At 52.2% G+C, this 20,571-nt stretch overlaps 1 protein-coding gene across 2 annotated transcripts in view; it reads right to left on the bottom strand.

Annotated features, from left to right (window-relative positions):
- The window catches only part of CFAP77 (cilia and flagella associated protein 77), a 126,810-nt gene that overhangs the window by 54,014 nt on the left and 52,225 nt on the right, over positions 1 to 20,571 (bottom strand). Inside the window, exons 4-6 of one of the 2 annotated variants that reach the window (XM_032418267.1) lie at positions 15,805 to 15,827; positions 11,443 to 11,505; positions 170 to 269 (exon numbers count right to left, since the gene is read on the bottom strand). In XM_032418267.1, the coding sequence (XP_032274158.1) occupies positions 170 to 269; positions 11,443 to 11,505; positions 15,805 to 15,827 (186 nt within the window). The remainder of the gene's footprint in view (positions 1 to 169; positions 270 to 11,442; positions 11,506 to 15,804; positions 15,828 to 20,571) is intronic. The other variant, XM_032418268.1, reaches the window with a different exon arrangement.

The following is a 20,571-nucleotide window of genomic DNA, read 5'->3' as shown; positions in this document are numbered from 1 at the left end:
TTTGACCTGGACCCTGCTGGACCTCCCCATCTCGGCCAAGCCCTGACTATGGTTTCCACCAGAATCATGCTGTGGGGCAGACCCCGTGACTCTTCAGCTCTTTCTCAGAGCGTGGCCAGCCTGGATTGAGAGCTCAAGTCCCCTAGGGCTGCAGAGTCTGCTTGCTCACCTTCGGGGACCCCTCCATCCAGCCCCCGGGTGTAGAGTCCATAATTAAAATCAATCCCAGGCAGACTGCAGCTTCTTTCTCGGGGCTTCCCAAGTTCAGCCTGTTTGGGGAAAGACAGAAAGCAGAGGTGAGGAGTGGAATCCCAGACCAACCACTTATACCAGACTCAGCCACGGCAGTCATCGGATGCTCGCTTGGCCCCAGGCCCTGTGGGTGACCTGCAGGGCTACCAGGGCATGGATGACAGAGCCCTCCCTGAGGGGGGCCCTGAGACACACGCTGGAGAAGTCAGCTGGGGGTGCTCATGCTGAGGGACGAGCGAGCAGAGTCAAGTCAGGAAGGCCCCTGAGGTCTTGAAAGAGGAGGCTCGTTTGTCCAGTGGGAGGTAGCAGGGCAAGTCGCTGCCCCGAGGAGCTGCATCTGGGGTCCAGCCTAGATCTGCCTGGCTGGAGCTGCATGTGACTCACCCGCACAGATATGCTGGAAGGCCTGGCTCAGAGATTCGCCTGGAGGCCCCTGTTGAGGCGGGGGAGGCATCTTTCCTACCTGACTCTTCATTCCTACCAAAGATGGCTTATGTCGCGGTCACTGTAGCTAATGAGGATGTCGATGCTTCTTGAATCCTCACCTGCAGGTGGAGCTATGGTGACAAGGCCCACTATCACCTTCCCAGTGGCTGGATAGCTTTCCTCACTCTCTGGGTCCCTGGTGAACTCCTCCTTGCCCCCGAGAAGGGGGTTGTAGGAACAAAATTGCCCTATCACCGACCACACGACTTTTTATAGACAGGGAAGCGGACGCCTAGAGAGACAGTCATGATCCCTGGCTCCTAAGGGATGGGCTGGGATTCACATGCTGGTGTGTTTGGCCCCCAGCCAGGGCTCTTAGTCATTAGATTAGATTACACTGCCCCTCTTCAGAGTAGCAGCTCCCTGAGGTCAGAGGTCCTATCCTGTACGGTGCTTAGAACATCTCCTTCTCTGCTTTATTGAGCCCTAGTTGGATTCTGACCGAGTCCCAGATACAATGTTCAGTCCTTCCTATGCTTCTCTCACTGGGTCCTCACAACCGCCCTGTGAGGCAGACACCATCACCAACCCCATTTCTCAGATGAGGAAGCTGAGGCATAGACAAGTCAGACGGTTTGCTCAGGGCCACACAGGAGGAAGTGGCCAAGCTGGGATTTGAACTCAAGCTGTCCGTCTCCAGCCCACACTCAGATCCACCAGCTAAACAAATACCCACGAGCCAACCTGCCGGGATTATAAATTCCCACACAGCCAGAACCATGATGTGTATTGCCTTCCCTTTCCTGGTGGCACATTGCAGGTGCTCAATAAATGCCTGAGATTAAAAACCTCTTCCTCTGGGAAGCTCTCCTGGGTTGCCTTCAGTCCAGACAACTTTCCCTGTTATATGGCATCGGGGGGCCCTGAGCTCTACTTATAGAGCACTTTCAAAATTACACAGTAATACCTCTGCGGCACAGAAGGGCTTTGACAATATGACGCTCAGGGAAAGAGCCAGTCACCAAGGATGACGTATTGCATGAGTTCATTGACATGAAATGTCTCAAATAGCAAGTCCATTCCATAGAGACAGAAAGTAGATTAGTGGTGGCTTATGGCTGGGAGGGAGATGGGAATGGAATGCTTGGGGTGGGGGTGTCCTGAGAGGTGTCCTAAAATTGGTGGTAGTGATGGTTGCCCAAGTCTGTGAATATGCAAAAAGCCACTGGCTTTGTACAATTTATTTGCGTGAATTGTATGGTATGTGAATTATGTCTCAGTAAAGCCACTGGAAATTACAAAGCAGTTTAATTAAGTCATTAATTGCGTGATGATCAGCTTAATGTCTGTCTCCCCTGGTAGAATGTGCTCTCAGTCTTTATTTATTTTAAGGTTAATTTTTTAATTTTTTTTTTTAAAGATAGACCTTGTTTTTTAAAGCAGTTTTATGTTCACAGCAAAATTGAGCAGGAAGTGTAGAGATTGCCCCTCTGCCCCCTGCTTCCCCTTATTCTCACCTCTTTTTCCCTGTGCCCAGCATAGAGTAGATGCTGGTAAATAGGGGCAGAAGGAATGAATGAATGAATGAACGAAATGCCTCCTTGGAGACCCTATCAGTTCTCTTCTACACATTGTTGTCCGTCTTCTCTCCCATCTCAAATCCAGGCCCCACCTCCCTTGAGAGGGATGGAGCTCTGGGTTCCAGGCAAATGCACAGAGCCTCTGCTGGGTGGTTTGCTTTGAATTCCTTCTGCAAGACTCACTCTGAGCTGCAGACAAAGCTCTGGCTTCTCATTTGTTTATGAAAATGATCTGGCCTCTCCGGTGACTGCAGGGGAAGTTAATTAAAATGTGACTTCTCCAGGAGAGGCCTCCGCCTCCCTTAGGGCAGGTGCAGGTGGGCAGACTTCCAGCTGGCAAAGGAACGACAGACAGACTCAGGAGCTGGCTGTTACATTGGTGGGGGTGGGGGGTGGGAGGCAGGGGGGAACAGAGGAGCACGCGGGTGCCTGTCTCTTCACTTTTTACCAAGAGTTCCCCGAGAATCAACAACTGCCCAAACACTTAGAAGCCTTAAGCTGCAAGAATCATCCCAATGGGAGATTCACCCATTCTTTTACTCTATAAATATTTATTTTGTACCTACTCTGCACCAGGCCCTGAGTTGGGAGTTCTAAGGTGAACAAAGCAGACTCACAGTCTTTGCCCTTATGAAATTTATTGTTTTGCAAAAAAGACAATTGAAAAATAACAATAATCAAGCTCACCAAGGGGTTGGATTGGAGGAACACAGGTTGCCTCTATTTCTAAAAATGTGAGTCCATAGAGTGAGAGAAGATATTTACAATACATATATCTGGCAAAGGACTCTTATCCATCATATATAAAGAGCTGCTACAAATCAATAAGAAAAAAAGGCAGACAATCCTATAGAAGGATGAGGAAGAGACTTTAACAGGCACTTCATTAAGAGGATGTCCAAGTGGCCAAGATCCATATTTCAAGTTGCTTAATGTCTGAAAAATGCAAAGTAAAAACTCAGTGCGATTGGTGAGAATGTGGAGCAACCAGAACACAGATGCACTGGGTGGGAAGTATAAACAGCCACTGTGGAAAACTGTTTAGCAATATCTATTAAAGCTAAACATATGCCTACCTGGTAACCCAACAGTTCCCTCCTGGACACCCAACAGAAATGAGTGCCCATGTCCAACAAAGACACGTCTGAGAATGCTCACAGCACCTCAATTCCTACTAGCCAAGTACCAGATACAATCCAAATGGCCATGATAGGTGGATAAAAAAGTTGTGACATATTCATTCCATAGAACACTCCCCAGCAGCGGTTCTCAATCAGGGGCAATTTTGGCCTCCCAGAGGACACCTGGCTGTGTCGGAGACATTTTGAGTTGTCACAACTTGGGAAGGAGTTCTACTTTCCACGTGGTGGGTGGAGGCCAGGGATACTGCTAACCATCCTACAATGCACAATACAGTCCTCACCTCCAACAATGAAGAATTATCTGGCCCCAAATGCCAATAGTGCCGAGGCTGGGAAATCCCACACTACAGCAACAATGAATAAATAGCCACATACAACCATACGATGGCTCTCGCACAAAACGTGGGATGAAAGAAGCCAGACACGCAAGGGACGCACAGAGGGAGCTCGGGTGCCCTTGGGGCAGGGGTCGTAGCTGAGAGCAGCGTGAGGGGGCTTCAGGGGCACTGGTCCTGCTGCTTCCTGACCTGATGTGGGTGCCCTGTGTGCCATGCAGTCCTGCCTGCTGGCCTCCTTCAGAACCCATTCCTCTGTGATGTGGCCGCGGCCACAGGTTGAAAGAGCAATGTGTTGTCGAGCGCCGCAGAGACCCCCCCTTCACGCCAGCCTGTGTAAGCGCCGGCACGGGATAAACAGTAACAGCAACACAAAAACCATTTGTTAGGTCCCAAAGGGCTCTCTGCTATGTGCTTTTGCGACGGTGGGTTCACATCTGGAATTCCCCGAGTGTTGGTTTTGTCATTTGCTCTAACTTCTCCAGACTGGAGTATCAGCCGGCGGGAATGAGGTAGAGTTTCCTGAGTTCAGCAGAGAAGGGGGTTCAGCCTCCCAGCCCTGCAGCTGGACTGGCTTCCCTCTCAGGCAGGTCGCCCCCCAACATCCGAGAGGGCCACCTGTAGGACACCAAAGGGTCCCTGGGCCCAGGTGCTGTGTGCAGAGCATCTGTCCAGGCTAGTACTGTGGGAGTGCTCCCTGACCTTTTCCTGGGCTCCCCCCATCTCCCAGATACTCCCACGCTTGAAATGCAGCTCAGTCCTTTAGGTCTAGAGGCCAGGTGCCTCGGGGTCCCTGCGTTCACAGGTGAATGCCCAGAGGACCAGCAGACTCACCCATGACCAGCTCCGCTGACCAATGAGACGAACTCCTGGGCCCACCTTGTGCCAACGCCACTGACCACGGTGACACCTGTAATCACGGTGACCACGTGCCAGGCTCCTTCACCTCCATCACCTCTAATGCTTAAAATCATCCTGCAAAGTGGTTGCTACTGTCCCGGGTCTCAGGTGGAGAAACAGAGGCCCAGACAGCTTTAGGGCCACACAGCTTGTTTGCCACACAGCTCATGAGTGGCCAAGGCAGGATTTGAACCCACTTCTGACTCCATGTGGTCTTTGTTGCCTCTGAACTACTCACTTGGCATTTAGCATGAACTATCCATCATCTTCCCCTGTGCGCCAGGCTTAGCTCTGCAGGCAAGATGCTGCTCATGCCGAGGGAGCATGCCTTTGACTTCTGCGCACTGCCCCTCCACCCACACAGGGTATGTACGTTGTAGCCTTATGCGCAGGAGGGTCCCAGGGCAAGTCCGCTGTTTTGCTGTCTAGCTTGGGGTTGTGGGAAGAGCTGCTGCTTCAGAAAACACTGTAGGCCTCATATGACCCGGACACAGGACAGGATGTCATGACCAGGTCAGGGAAGAGTGGGCAGGAAAAGAAAGAAAGATGCCAACCTTGGATTGGCATTTTGGAGAGAGCTGACCTGAAGCAGAGTCCAGTGGGTCAGCCAAGGAGGGCCGGAGAGCCAAGGGTTCTCTGAGGGGCTTCTTGGAAGCAGGAAGGAGCATCGAGCCAGAGGTGGAAGGACCTGGCACTGATCCTGGGCCTCCTTTCCCAGCTTGTCCACAGAGACCTTCTAGAAGCCTACAGAGAGAAGCTGCCTGGCAGAGGGGTCTGCAGTCTCTGAGCACCTCAGGGGATCTGTGTGAAGCCAGCTAAGGATCCACAAGCAGATGCTCAGAGCTCCTGACCCTGAACTTCCAGATGCAGGCAAGCGAGTCGTGACAGACATCTGAGATCAGCTGCCATTGAAATGCAAGGTAATTATTGATCACCTGCTTCGCCATGGCAACCCACTCTGCTATCCATGAAATTGATGAGATTGGCCACAAATCTCAGCTTTGATTGGCCACTCAGGTCCCCAAGCTACCAGCCCCTACCCCCCAGCCCAGAACAGGATGAGAGACAGCCCAGACGTAACAGCTCTCCGACTGGAATGTGCAAAGGTCCTGGGGCAGATGGCATGGCTGGGCTGTTGGGCCATGTGAAGGCTGTAAGCACCTTCCCCACACGGGGATCCCCTTGGAACCACCACACTCTTTTTGCTGCAGAAGTAAAGAAAGGAACGAGGAAGAGAGTTCACATTTACTGAGCACCTCCTACATGCCAGGCTCATGTCATGTGCTCTCATTTAGCACACCTTTTTACTGAGCGCTTACTGTCCTGAGAGCTTCTTGTGCTTCTCCCTAAACTCCGCCAATCCCATTTTACAGATGGGAAAACCGAAGGTTCACACCTGCCCGAGGCCACCCTGGTAGTAAATGCAGCAGCTGGGTAAAACTCAGCTCTCTCAGATGTGCCGACCCCCGGCCGGCCTCCCAGCAGCTCTCTGAAGGAGGTTACATCATCACCAGTGGACAGATGGGGAAGTCGAGGCTCAGGAAGAGAAGGGACCCGTGAACCCCTTTCAGCCTGCACCTGCAAGCCCCCTGGCATTTCCCATGTCTGATGGTGGAATTCTAAGACGGTTCCTGCAAAATTCTCAAGGTCTTTTAAGAGGCAGGCCTCAGCTTTGCACCACAGGGACGTGTGAAACATAGGAAGCTACTCAAATACAGCCCAGGAGCCAGGATCCCTCATGGTGGTCGAGGTGCTCGAGTCAAGAGGCGTTGGGAGGTGGGAGCAGGATCCGGGCTCTGCGTCAGACCACCCTACCCTCCTCAGCAGCATTCAAACTGTGCCTTTTTCCGAGTTTGCTCTGTCACAAAGTGGCTTGGCTGGGATACAGCTCTGGGTGACAGCTGTCCCCATCAGCAGACAGCTTCATTAAACCTCATTAAGATGTCATCCCTTGCTGTCTTATTTCCCGTCTCTCAGCTCTAATTAAAACCAGCTCTCTCCCTGTCTCAGGGGTCCTGGGATTCTCTGGGCTCCTTCTGCACTGAAAGCAGCTCCCTCCGCCACTTGCGTGAAGGACCAAGCCCTGGACACCGGTCCCGGATCAGGCCAGGCAGGCAGCCCCACCCCCCACCCCCCACCCCCAGCAAAGGTCCCCTCGGAGCGCCAGTTGCGGGCGTGAGGACCACAGGGGCTTTCCAGGGGCAAGTCCAGGGGGCAGTTCCTTCAGGCTGCCACCTTGCTCTGAAGTCACGTGGAGTCTCGCCAGAGCTGGTTCCCCACGGAACAACTTCGCAACAAGCGAGCTGGCCTTGCAATGCAAGTCTAAGAATTTCCCACCCAATATACTTTTGAAAATTCTTAACCAGCCCCTCTTTCCCAGCCAAGAGGCGAAAACGGGTGAAATCAGTTGCCTTGATTTCTTGGATGGCCCGAACTGGATCTGACTCTGGACGAATGAACAGGGGGCATTTTCCAAGATGGGTTTTCAGTCTGGGAGCTCGATGCCTGGGTTCTAGACTGACCGGAGATACTCAGTCCATCCGGAGAAATCCCCATAGAGGAAGCCCTCCCACTTCCTGGCTGCCACACAGAATGTAGTTCATTACCCCACTAGCCCAGCGTCTGAACTAAGTGAATGTCGGGCAGCTGAAAAGCCTCCACTCACTTTCCTGCATCCTATTAAAGTGTAGTTACGTGAAATCCCACAGTTATTGCCTGGTAGTTATTAAATAAATATCTGTATATAGTTATACCCATGCATGCGTATGCACACATACCATTGCGCTCATGGAGGGATAGTTCATTATTATAAAACAACTTAAGATCCTCGAATGAAAAGCACAATATAAATGCAAATTGTGATCCTGATTAGCATAGAGGATATTTATTTATTTCCATAATGAGAACCTCAGATAAACAATCATGTGAAATAAGGTGCATTATGCATCAAAGGACTCCGGCGCCGTCTTAGAAGCCAGATTCTTTGAACCATGTACATTGTGTGAGAGTGGCAGTCGAACACCGAATAATGATACTAAAAAGGCACGCATGGGAAGACCACATCCATATATGATCAAAGGCATATAAAATAATGTCAAGTGAAAAAAAAACACAGCAGGATTCAGAATTATACTATGGTTACGACTGTGTTAAAAAAAAAAAAAAAAGCTTCATTGAAAAAAATACTGGAAGGAAACACAACATAACTGATTGTGTGAGGGTGTGTAGTTAGAGATAGGGGCCTTCAGAGAGGGTGCCGAGAGTTTACTTTTATTATCGAAAGAGTCAAAAGGCAGAGTTAAGGCGTGCGTTTCTATTTCCTGTGCACCTGCCAGGGGCCACAGTTAAGGGTCTTGTCCTGTGTCAGTACAATTACAAGGCTTATAATGGGGGCTGAACTGGCTGCCCCCGGGTGGAGGGAGGTGTGGAGGGGAGGCCCTGGGCCGAGCATGAGGATGCAGGGAGCCGGCTTGTTAATGTCACACAGAACTGAGTCCCAGCTCTGTCGCCTCCCGTGTGACCTGGGGCACGTCACTTAGTTTGGCCCCTGCTTCCTCACGTGCAATACCTCCCGGGGCTGCACTCAGTGTGTAGTGGGATGTGGCCCAGGGTGCGGTGGTAGAGTTGGTGTTCCTAGAGTAGCTCTTCAGCTCAGGCCCCGGGGAGTCCCCACCGCACCTGCCCAGCACCTGCCCGGCCACCCCACTCTCACGGCCAGCCGGGGCTGCCTGTGTGTTGCCGCCGGCCTGGTTCTTCCATCTCCCTGGGGTGGCCCGGGCTCCCCTCTCCCTCCGAGCTGCCAGGACCGTTACTGCAACTGATGTATGGCCTTTGCCATTGAGGCGGTCACGGTGACAGGGCCCCTGCGCTCCCTCCCCTCCCCCGCTGACAGCTTGAAACCAGGTCCTTCATTTGCATTTACATGATCTCGCTGTGCAGCTTATGAGATCGAGAGATTTATTTGCTACTTAGCTTGATGTTTGATTACACTCGGAGAAGGCGGTGAGCAGCAAAGTGCATGGATGCGTCGCCCCGAGCCTGGAGCCTCTGGGGGCCGGTAACTCAACAGCAGGTTTAGGCGGATGAGGGGGAAACGCGCAGCGTTTTGAAAAAGGCAAACGTGAGAGGCTGCAAGGAGAAAACACCATGATCTGGATTTTTTTTTTTTTCTTTTTAATGAAAGCAATAGAAACTGGCTACGATGTCATCTGAATTATGAACAGCCCCAAGCCACTCTCTGAGGAGGCTCATTGTTCTGGGGAACAAACTCGCAGAAACTTTTCCTCCTGGGCAAAACCAGAGGCTCCTCAAAGAGATGGTGCCCCCAGGAAGGGGGCGAGGATCACCTCTGATTACTGGCGTGGCTCTCGGACCCGCTCTGCCGCTTACACCTGTGTGGTCTGGACCCCAGTTCTCCTCATCTGTGAAATGGGGCAAACGAACCCCCCACCTCTCCGGTCTGCGGCTGAGATGAGTGAACAAGGTAACCTGGAACCACGGTGGACACAGAGCAGGGGCCCAATAGATAGGCTGTTTTCTGAAGAAACAAGGAATAAAAGTAAATGCTCCCATGGAGAGAGGTCCCCCAGCATCATGCCTTGCAGTGCAGAGTCACTGATGTGTTTTGTGGGTGGTGCACTGTGGGGTCTGATTCTAGCCCCCTGGCAGGCCCGCTCCAGATGCCCACAGCTCAAGGGCGGACTCAAGGAAGGCAAGCTTGTTTTCAGAACAGTCCGAGCAGGGCATAATTAGGAGTGGAGAGCTGCCACCACCATCCTCTACCCTGTGGCATCCCAGATACAAACAGAGATCATTTGGAACGTTCCCGAGACGTTACAATTTGGCGATCTTGGGGCCAAACCGCCTGGTTTGAATTCTAGCTTCTCCACTCTGTGGAGACTTTGAGCAAGTTGCTTAACCTCTGAGCCTATAAAATAGGCATAATGAGACTCCCTAGCTCATAGGCTTGTGGGAGCATTTCATAAGGCAGGGCAAGCTCTGAGCAGAGGTTCTTAATGAAAAGTAGGCATACGAGCTAGTGGTCTTCATTGACCTCTCCACTATTTTGAATTATCAGCAACTCTGTCTGCATTCATGTCAGCGGAGAACCAGCCGTAAGATTCCTCTGTCCATTTGATGGCTCTTCAAAAAGCTAAACAGAATTGCCAGCTGACCCAGCAATTCCACTCCTAGGTAGACACCCAAAGAAACTGAAAGCAGATATTCAAGCTAATATATGTTCACAACAGCATTATTCACAGTTGCCAGAAGATGGAAACCAGCCAGATGTCCATCAACTGATGAGCGGATAATAAAATGTGCGAGATCCGTACAGTAAACTATTAGCCATAAAAAGGCATGGAGTCCTTATAGACGCTGCAACGTGCATGAACCTTGAAAGCATTATGGTAAGGGAAACGAAGCCGGACAGAAAAGCCACACAGCGTGTGATTCCATCTATATGAAATGTCCAGAATAGGCAAATCCACAGAGAAAGAAGGCAGATTAGTGACTGCCCAGGAACGGGGCCAGAGGAGGATGGGAGGGACTGGATAATGGGTATGGGCTTTCCTTTTGGGGTGATGAACATGTCTTAGAACAGAGGGGTGACTGCATGACATTGTAGATGCGCTAAATACCGCCGAACTGTACACTTACAAATGGTTGATGGTTAGTTTTATGTAAATTTTGCCTCAATAAAAAGAAAAATTAATACATGCACAGGAAGGATTAGCCATGCCTCCCACCCGAGCAATTTAGGAAGCTCTTTTCTCTCTTTGGGATGAGAAAGGAAAGAAATGCGAAGGTCTATCTCACTGTGGCACAATGCGTTGGAAAACTTCGCTCCACCTTAAGGAAGTGAGGCTGCGTGGCGGTGGGTGGGTGGTGTCTTGGCCAGGACTGCAATATTTAAGCCATGTGCCGTGTGGTTTCGTTGCTCTCTCTGGTGGTCTGTATGGCCGGAAGCTGGTGAAGGCACATCTCTTAGAGGCTTTTTAGATCTTCACGAAGTATTTGTTCCAAAGCTGGCTAAGGGCCAATGGAACTTGATGGATTCTACTTCCCATTACATCCCACCTGTGCTTCATGTGGCCTCACTTTTGGAAGACCGCCGTGGGCAAAGAGAAGGATCACTGGACCGGGTGTCCGGAGACCTGGGAGCTGGTGTCCATCCACCTTGCCTGCTCTCCACGCCCCCTGCCTCGTCCACACTGAGGGACACTGTAGGAGATGAGTGACTTTCCCACCAAGTGCCACGAGTCTCCCGTGGCTCAGAGAGGAGTGCAGGGTCCCTGAGGTGGATGGCGATGAGAGGTCCCCCAGCATCATGCCTTGCAGTGCAGAGGCATGCAAGCCTCTGGATGAAGCTGTAGGAGATGAGCAAGCTCATCCTGCTCATCCTGAACAAGCCAGGCAGCCGCTATGATCCAAGTTTTATTTATGGGGGTCTCCACATCAGACTTCTTTAGAAGAGCAGGCTCTACGGCTTTCAGAGAAAAATGAGACTCCCTCGGCGAGGCCATCTTGGGGGTCCTCCCCAGGTCCACCTGGTGCAGGCAGATGGGATCTGAATCCAGACTCTGATCCGTCTCATCGTGTGACTGTGTGACCTGTTGGAGTCCCCGTTTGCCATCGTTCATGAAACTGGGATGACCATCCCCACCCCGAGTGGAAAGACCAGATTTAGACGAAATACCTGAGACAAGGTGCCAAGGGGCATGCGGCACGCAGTAGGTGTGCGCCAGCTGGGACGGCTCCTCCTTCCCCTTCTCCAGCACGCCGCTGCCTCATAAAGGGAAGAAACACCTCTGCACCCACTTTGATGTGGCGTCCAACAAGGAAAGGGGCACGTTTCCAGACTCCTGAGGACTAAGAAACAGACCGGGGGCCGCTCCACCGACAGGGAGCCGTTGGCTTGATGAATAAATGACATATTCATCTGGTTACTTGGTCACTCCAGCTGCCAAGGGTTGAAGCCAGCGGACCCCGGGACCACAGAGAGACCAGACTCAGGAAGGAGCCTCCCCACCAAAAAAAAAAAAAAAAAAGAGAGAGAGAGAAAGAGAGAGAGAAGAAAGAAAAAGAAAAAGCAGAGAATGATCTATGTACTTTTCAAAACTTAAAACAGAAATCAAAGGGAAACTGAACTGTTTTAAGTTTTGACAGCTGCAAGGATCATTCTGTTTGGTTACTCTATTTATGTTTTCATTTTCTTTATAGAGTCATTGAAAATCGCATCATGTAATAGGGAAGAAAAATGTTCAGTATTTCCCGCCTCCCCCCCGTACACCCTTGTTCCTTCCCGAGAACAGATGAAAACACCAGCTCCGGTGACTTCTGTTTTGATGTATATTTCATAATATCTCATTGATTGTAAGTTTTATTTCCATGTCAATAAAAAACTGGTATTGTAATAAATGAGAAGGAGTTTAACACAAAATGGCAGCTGACCTGTTAGCAGAGCGGGTAACGGAAGCAGAGGAAGAGGCTCCAGGACGAGGCCTGTTAATAAGGATGGCTATTGATTGCAGCACGGGGCTGGGTGGCTGGAGGACGGGGCCCCCCTGCTCCCCCTCAGTGCGGCGGTGGGCTTGTTTTCTGGTTGGCTCGGGGTTGCCGATCACAGAGGGTGATGCAGGGCCCCAGGCAATGCATCTCTTCTCCGGCACAGACAGCCGCAGCCGCTGGTGGGGTGCAGGGCACCGTGCTCCGTACCCGGGAGCAGGTTTCGGAGGAAGGAGTATAGGGAGTGAGTGCAGGGATTTGGGCTGATCGGGGGTGGGGGGGGAGACGTGACCTCAAGAGGCATTAAAGCACGAGCTCTAGGGGGTGCGTCTTGGACACGGATGTACCCGAAGGAAATCCTTCACAGTGTGAGGCTGTCCAGAGGCTTATGGGTGAGGGGCCACCATCCAGAAGGGGAGGAAGGTGCAGGAACTCCGGGGGGGAGGGGCATCGGAGAAGGGCTCAGGCTCAGAGCAGGGCAGGGAGTCTGTCTCTGCTGGCCCTGGTGGGCTGCAGCGGCTTGGGTCTTATGAACATGAGGCTCTATCTTATCAGTGGCTATAGCAGATGCTGGTGTTATTTTGAGCGCTATGCAAAGTAAGCAGGCCCTAAATGGCTAAAAATCTGCTTGTTTGGGCTAGTCTTAAAACAACTGGATATGTAAAAGGTTGGTGCCGATGGGCTTTTGAGCTAACGGGTCTCAGCCTGCTGTGAAGAAGTAAACCTCCCAGGGGCCAAATCCATCTTTCAGTCACCTCTCCATCATCCACTCCTGGGCCCCCACTAACTCCTGCCTTAAATGTCACTGCCTCGGGAAAGCCCCTGACTCTGCAGCCCCAGGTAGACGCCTCGGTGACACGACCTCAGTAGTTTTTCCTCCCTGGACCCACCTCACTCTGACTGATTGGGTGGTGGTCTCGGCTGCAGCTCCCTCAGGTGCCCATCCGTTGCATGAGCACGGGGCAGCTCTGTCCCATTCACCAGTGTCCCCCGCGCCTAGCACACAGTAGGTCTTCAACACACACTTCAGGAATGCTCATGCGACTGAGTGCCAGTGAGTATGGCAGGCGGCTGATGTTCTGGAAGCTCATGGAAACAGTGCTCCTCCCAGGCCTGGCCTGTCTTGGGCAGGCCTTCTAGAACCCGGTATAGAATCTGTTCCCAGATTCTCCAGGGAGTTGAGCTCTGAGGGCAAAAAGGGGAAAAGGCCAGCCCTGCCCCGCAGTGGGCCCTACAGGAAGGCCGCAGTTTCTGGACTCAGCGGGAACACCAGAGCCCGGCAGTTTCCCACCTTGTGACTATGACGGGCAGGCAGGAACCAGGGGGAGAGGGGAGGCTGGGGGCTAAAGGAGAGGGTCAGTCCAGGAGGGCAGCCCTGAGGAGGTTCCCTCTCCCTTTCTCTGGCCTCAGTGATCCCATCTGTAAAGTGAGAGAGCAGACCTAGCTGATTCCTAGGGCTCCATCCGGCTCTGACGTGTCTCTGGAGCACGTCTGGATCTGCGTTGCCCAGATCCACGTCACCCAGGGCTTTTGTTCCGGAAGGCAGAGCAGCCCGGTGGGAGAGCTTCAGAGCCAGCCTGATCTGGGCCCAGTGTCCACACTCCCACCTGTGAGTTCGTGGCGTGTGTGAACAGAGAGAACACAGGGCCCCTCGCACAGGGAGCTCATGGAACGGGGATGAGTGGCATTATTAGAGAGACCTGATGGTGCCTGTCCCACTTCCACCTGCCGCACGGGCTCTCGCCACCTGCCCTCAACCAGAGTGACCAAAGCAAAGCCAACTGGGCCACCCTGGGCTGGAACTCCACCCATGGCTTCCCCAGCACACAGGGCAGCCGCTTTGAGAACCATCCCTGGTTCGTGGGAAGCTCTCTAGATGCTGAGCTGCGCCCAGGGCAATGGGTGGAGGGCATGTGAGGCGTGTGGTCCTGAAGACCCTGGACCAGCCAAACCGAGCCTGGGCCCGCGAGGCCTTCCCGGTACCCCCACCCTCCCGCATCTGCATGTACAGCTCCACACTGCAGATGCCCCAGCCCCGGGAGGAGGGAATGAGCAATGGGAAAAGAGATCTGAGCTCCCCGAAGGTGCTCGGTGCACAAGACGGCTGATCGATATTAAGGGGGGCTGAGGGGCTGTGTTATAAATGATTTAATGGGTGGCTTCTTACATGCAATAGGGCTGCATAACTCAGGTAAAGATTTCAAATATATGGCGTAATTGCTACATGTGAAATCTGTTTGTACTTAGCTTTTAGTCTTGGAAATTACCAAGCTCTGTACTGCCCCTACAATTAATCATTAAAGAATTAAGAGGGAGAATACTCATTATTGTAAAAGACTCCAGCGATGGTCTTGATCCAACTTATAAAATAGACAGATTTGGTGCAACTGAATAATTTTCCTCTTCTCTGCACAAAATCAGGAATGCTAGTCATACTCACTGGCTGGAGTGAATGCTTACAAACTCGTACAGACCAGCCTATAATTACCAAAATAGAAAAAGAACAGCATTTTGTAATGAATGACAAGCTGCTGAGCGGAAATCTAATTTGGTCTAATTAAGCAGCCTTTTGTGAGGATTTGTCTTTAGATGAAAAGAGGGAGCCGAGGAGATCTAAATGCAAATGAACTCCATCATTTGGGTGTTAAAGGGCCAGGCCCAGACCTCTCTTCTTCAGACGATGACTTCTCTCCTTGTCACCCAAGCCCATGCGTGCCCCACCTGCCTCGGAGGAAAATCACGCGTCTTGTCCCTTGTCCCTCATATCTCTTCAAACAGGACACCTCAAGTTGACAGAACTCTCAGGGAGCTTTTGCTTATTCAGGAGCAAATTTTATTTTGCCCAAAGTAATAAAAGCCACTGCGGTTTTGCTGAGTAGAGGAGTCCACTGCTGATGTCCGAGGGCGCACTTTCAGAAGTCTGGAGGGTTGGACGTATACCCGGTGCCATCAGCATCGACAGAGCTACTGGGGGGAGGCGCCCCTGTGTTGGCCGGAGCACCCCCCCACCCGGGTCAGCCACATCCCAGGCTCGGTCAGCCGCGCAGGTGGACCCTCTTTGGCCCACAGAGGTAACAACGTGCACCTTGACCCTCGGCCCCATGCCGCGGCCTCAGGGATGAGCAGAGGCCAAATGCTTAGCTGCCGTTTGGGGGGTTCCCAAGACCATCTTCAGCTTCAGTGACTCACTAGAAGGAACCACGGATCTCAGAAAAGCCACTGTTCTCACGGTTGTGGTTTACAGACACAGACTGAAGTCAGCAGACTGGGTAGGAGCCAGGAGTTGTCTCCGCCCCTGGAGTTGTGTGGATAGCGTTGACTTCTCCCAGCTTCGATTTGTGACAATTTACACAGAGCATTGCCGACCAAGGAAGCTCGCCCGAGCCTTCGTGTCCCGAGTTTTACTGAGAGCCGGTCACATGGATGGGCTGATCACTCGGATGGCTGACCTTAGTCTCCAGCCCCTCCAGAGCTCGAACCGACACTGTGTGGCCTGAGGCCCCCACCATAAGTCACACTGTTAGCTTGGCCCAGCTGGTTCAGCCCAACTCCAGCCAAACCAGACATTCTCATCAAGCAGGACATTCCAAGGGCTGAGAGGTTAGAGGTTTACCTCCCAGGAGCTGGGCCGATCCTTTTTTTTGGAACAGGGAGGGTATGGACATCCCAAACCTGCTGGGTTAACCCTTTACTGCCCAGCGGTGATACTCTCCTCACTGCCACCCCGGGGGGAAGTAGCAGAGTGGTAAGACCCACAAGGTTGGGCAGATGAGAAGAGAAAAACAGAATACGCTTCCTCACTCACTCTGATGCCACAATCTCCCATCTCCACTCTCCAATTTGTTCTCAAAGACATTGCAAGCCGTCTGGGCTTTTTCATGGTTCCAACAGGAGCAAGTTGAACAAGGGAGAGGCAGGAGGCCGGGGCAGGTCCCCCTCAGCAGCCCCTGCCTGTGACCACTGGTTCAGACGGAGAACGCCCCCCACACTGCCCTCTGACTCAGTGGCCTTCACTTCTCCCCACCCCCCGATGCCTGCCCTGCCATTCAGGATGCCCGAGGGAGGAAGCTGAGAGGGACCGAAATGGAACATGGGACAATAGGAGGGCACAGAGCGTCCTGCGGGGAGAAACAGGAGAGGGGGAGCAGGACTCCTTCTGGTCTTGAGTGCTTGTTAAGGGCTGTTTCTGGCCCCCAGATTCATAGGCTGAAAACTAATCCCCCACATGATAGCTTTTGCAGGTGGGGCCTTTGGGAGGTGATCAGGTCATGATAGGTCATGAGGGCGGAGTCCCCCTGAATGGGATTAACGCCCTTCTAAGAAATGGCCGGAGGGCTAGCTTGTGCCTTTTTCCACTGTGTGTGGCCACAAGGAGAAGCCAGCCATCCGTAAACCGGGAAGAAGGCCCTCACCAAGAGCCCAGTCGTGCCGGCACCCTAACCTGTGAGAAATAAATGGGTTGTAAGCCCCCCCTCCTCTCTGCACCCCGCCCCATCTGTGGCAATTTGTGACAGCAACCCGAGCTGGCTGAGAGGAGCACAAATAGCTCCTGGGGGCTGAGCAAGTCCTCTGTGCAATGCTTTGGTCAGGGCTCAGCGCCTGACACCCACTGACCCCTGATGACCCTCCCTGACCTGACCTCTCATTTAAAACTGTACCCCAGCCTCCCCTCACCTCCACCCCCACTTGGTGCTTCTCCACAGCACTTATCAACCGTGTATTTTACTGATGAACTGTGGTCGCCAACTTTCTCTCCATAACACGGGAGCTTTGTGGGGCGGGGACCGTTCTGTTGCTGCTGCTCACTGCTCTGTCTCCAGTGCCTAGAATCGTTTGGCGCACATAGTAGGTGCTCAAATCTTTATTGAAGGATGGATGGATGGATGGATGGATGAGTGGATGGATGGTTGAGTGGATGGATGGATGAGTGGATGGATGAATGAATGAATGGATGGATGGATGGATGGATGAGTGGATGGATGGATGAGTGGATGGATGGTTGGATGGATGAGTGGATAGATGGATGAGTGGATGGGTGGATGAGTGGATGGATGGATGGATGGATGGATGAGTGGATGGATGGATGAATGGATGAATGGATGGATGGATGAATGGATGGATGGTTGGATGGATGAATGAATGCTCATTGTATCCTATGAAGCAGGTCTGTTCTTAGCCCAGTGTCACAGATTAGTGCTCAGCAGTGACATGCATGCCCGGGGCCACCCAGCTAATGGCCAGAGGCAGGGCTGGGAGGCCAAGCGTGCCTGACTCTGGGCTCCCTCTGGCTGGGGCCTCTACTGTCTGCCCCAGCCTCTTCACTATCCACAGCACAAAGACAGCAATCAGCTTGGTGGGAGGTGGGCACAAGAGACTGCTTGTGGCTCCAGCTATCCCCGGGGCCTGCAGAGGTCAAGGTTACAGCACGGATAAGTCAGGAAGGCCTCTCTATGGCCCTGAACCATCTCCTCTCTAGTTTCTGGGGCTGTTGCAACAAACTGCCACAAACCTGGGGACTTAAAACCACAGAAATTGGCTTTCACCCGATTCTGGGAGCTCGAAGTCCAAAATCAAGGTGTCGGCAGGGTGGCTTCCTTCTGGAGGCTCTCGGGGAGAATGCGTCCCGTGCCCCTGTCCTAGCTGCTGGTGGCCACTGGCCATCCTTGGCGTACCCTGGCTTGCAGTGTCTCTGCCACCCTCTGTCCCCATGTCACTGGGCCTCTTCCCCGTATGTGTCTGTGCTCCACCCTTCCTCCCCTTTCCCTTATAAGGACACTAGTCATTGGAACTGGGGCTCACCCGAAATCCAGTAAGGTATCATCTTGAAATCCTTAATTTGATGATACCTACAAAGGCCCTGTTTCCAAATCAGTTCCCATTCGCAGGTACTGGGGTTAGGACTAGGCATATCTTCTTGGGGGACATAGTCAATCCTCCACACGCTCCAGCAACATGACACAGCAACACCATCCAGCCGTCCACACGACAATGCACAGGGTGGAGGGGGTGCCTATCAATGCACAGCCCTGATCAAAGAGATAGCATGGGAACTACCTCAGTGCCAAGCACTGTATGAGGACAAGCCAGACTCCATCTCCCGGGACTGATGTCGTGTTATTATAGCTCACAGGGAGACAGGAGCTCAAAGAGGTAGATAAGCAAGGTTCTAGGGGCCCAGAAGCTGAAAGAAGCTCACCATCCCCTCCCGGGAGGGTGTGGGATCACGGGGGAAGGTTCCCCAGAGCACGGGGTATGTGAAGTAGAAGTGAGGGGAGAGGTGGATTTTTCCGGCGGTAACGTGCGAGGGGCATTCTTGGAAGCGTGTGGCCACAGGGACCACGTGGAGGCTAGGACACGCAGAATCCCGTGGCACGTCGGCATCATAAGTATATCAGGCTGCAGGGGTGCTGAGGAGGGAGCAGGCTTGTCTGCCTGCCAGTTTCGGGGCAGACTTCCTGGAAGAGGCAACATTTCAGAAGGACTTGGAATGCTGACCAGCGGGATACGGGTGGCATCTCACAGCGTGTGCCCAGATGGTGGGAAGGCGTGACCAGGAAACATGGCCACAGAAGATGGTCCGCTGACCGGGGGAAAGATGAGCAGTGGGGCCAGACTCTGCCAGGCTCCCTTCCGTAGCGGGTGATGGGCGTCCTGCTCAGTTCGGGTCAGTGGTCGTGGGATGATCAGCACACAGCAGTTACGAGAGTCAGACTGGTGGTACAAGAGAGACCGGGAGGGAGAGCAGGAGGCAGGGGGTCCCCAGGAGTCTGGCTTGGCACTCCAGATGGGAGGTGACAAAAGTCTGAGTTGAGACTCCTATCAGTGCAAGACATCTGAGCTGTTCAGGCTCGAGCATCTCCAAAGGTGATTCAGTGCAGAGAAAGCTGCAGGCCGATGTCACGTGGCTTCTTTATTCTTCCTGCCCCTAACCTATCCCCCTTCTCCCTGCCCAACTCCCCTGGATTTCTCCCTTGACCAGGGCATTCAGGACTGGCAAGCACTAGGGAAGTTCGGAGAGGATTATCTGCTCTGCCCCACGGCGGGCCTCCTCCCCACCCCAGCATCCCCTCGGCAGTGAGACTAGAACCCACCTGGGTCCTGTGATGTTCCTCACTGCAGACCAGGCTTAAAATCAGGGCCCGGTGGTAAATGTGACCTTGAAGAACAAGAATTAAATATTTGCTCTTGCCCAGATTTTTTTATTCCCCATGATGTCCAGACAGGGCTCTCCCAGATACCCGGGGAATCTGTTCTTTTCAGAATGTCAGAAAAGCCTCATTTTAAAGGGTGGGGAACAAACTGCAGAGGAGAGTCCCAGCCTTTGCTCGAAAGCTTCAAATGCCATCCCTGCCCCCTCGAAGACCGGAGGCCCAGTTCATGCGGCCGACATGGAGCAAAAGTCTTTTTGTGCTGAATCGTCATCCCCTTTCCAACAATAAAATGGTTAAAAGTTTTCGTCTTAAATGATGTGCTTCCTCAATGTAAGACAATCTCAAAAGGACGGAGCATTTTTACTATTCTATACCCCAGAATTCCCCTAAGAAATCAAATATAATCCTCTTTAAGAAGCTTTAAATAATTTTGAGCTTTCTTATTGACTTATTAAAAAGCAGCTTAAAACACGCCTCTGATGCAATCCTTTTACAAGGGTCAGGGATATAAAATTTGAAGAAATATAATTAGTAGATCAGTTGGAAAGGCATAAGCAGTCAGGTCCAATTTTGACTATTTCAGAGAAACACCCCCAACCAACCTGCCCTGGGACGGGGGTGCCATTTGTCCCCCGCTTTGTCCTTTATCCCTGCATGAATCATCACGCATTTCGTAATTCCCGAATGGTTCTCTGCCCAGAGGAATCTGCTGCCACAACTCTACTCACGTTTCCCCTGGCAGCCCATCTCTGAGCTTGCCTCTGGTCCTAATGACTGAACTTCTCAGAAACCCCTTTGTTAAGAGCTTCAAAGGGCTTAGAACATTCCCACGGTGGCCTTTGATCCCTGGCATCCTTGAGTGATCCGAACCCGGCTCAGCAGTGCACTTTGAACCACCCTGTTCTTCCATTCCACTGGAGCCAAGCTCCTTCCTGGGATGAATAGAGCCACAGTCACATTTCGATAATTTTCATGTTTGAGTGAATGAATGAATGGGTGAGCGGAGGAAAGCCCAAGGCCTTCCTGAGTGCATGACTGTCCGACAGAAAGCCACACAGACAGGGGCTAGGAAAACCAGACTTTTCCTGGGGAAGGCATCCATTGGGTCACATGTATTCCCTCTTCAAATAAAAAGAGATTTCCTATCTTAAAATGCACAATGCAGTTCATTTTTAACCGAGCAAGAGTTTTGTCAAATGCAAACCCTTACAAGAGACAAACCCCAATTCTATAAAAGAGCTTTGACACGTGCAGGCTCCCCAACCATGACTCCAGGGCA

Source organism: Phoca vitulina, unplaced genomic scaffold, assembly GCF_004348235.1.
Source record: "Phoca vitulina isolate PV1807 unplaced genomic scaffold, GSC_HSeal_1.0 scaffold21, whole genome shotgun sequence".
NCBI classification, from domain to species: Eukaryota; Metazoa; Chordata; class Mammalia; order Carnivora; family Phocidae; genus Phoca; species Phoca vitulina.
The sequence above is the reverse complement of the archived record's forward strand: the minus strand, read 5'-3'. Positions and strand labels throughout refer to the sequence as shown.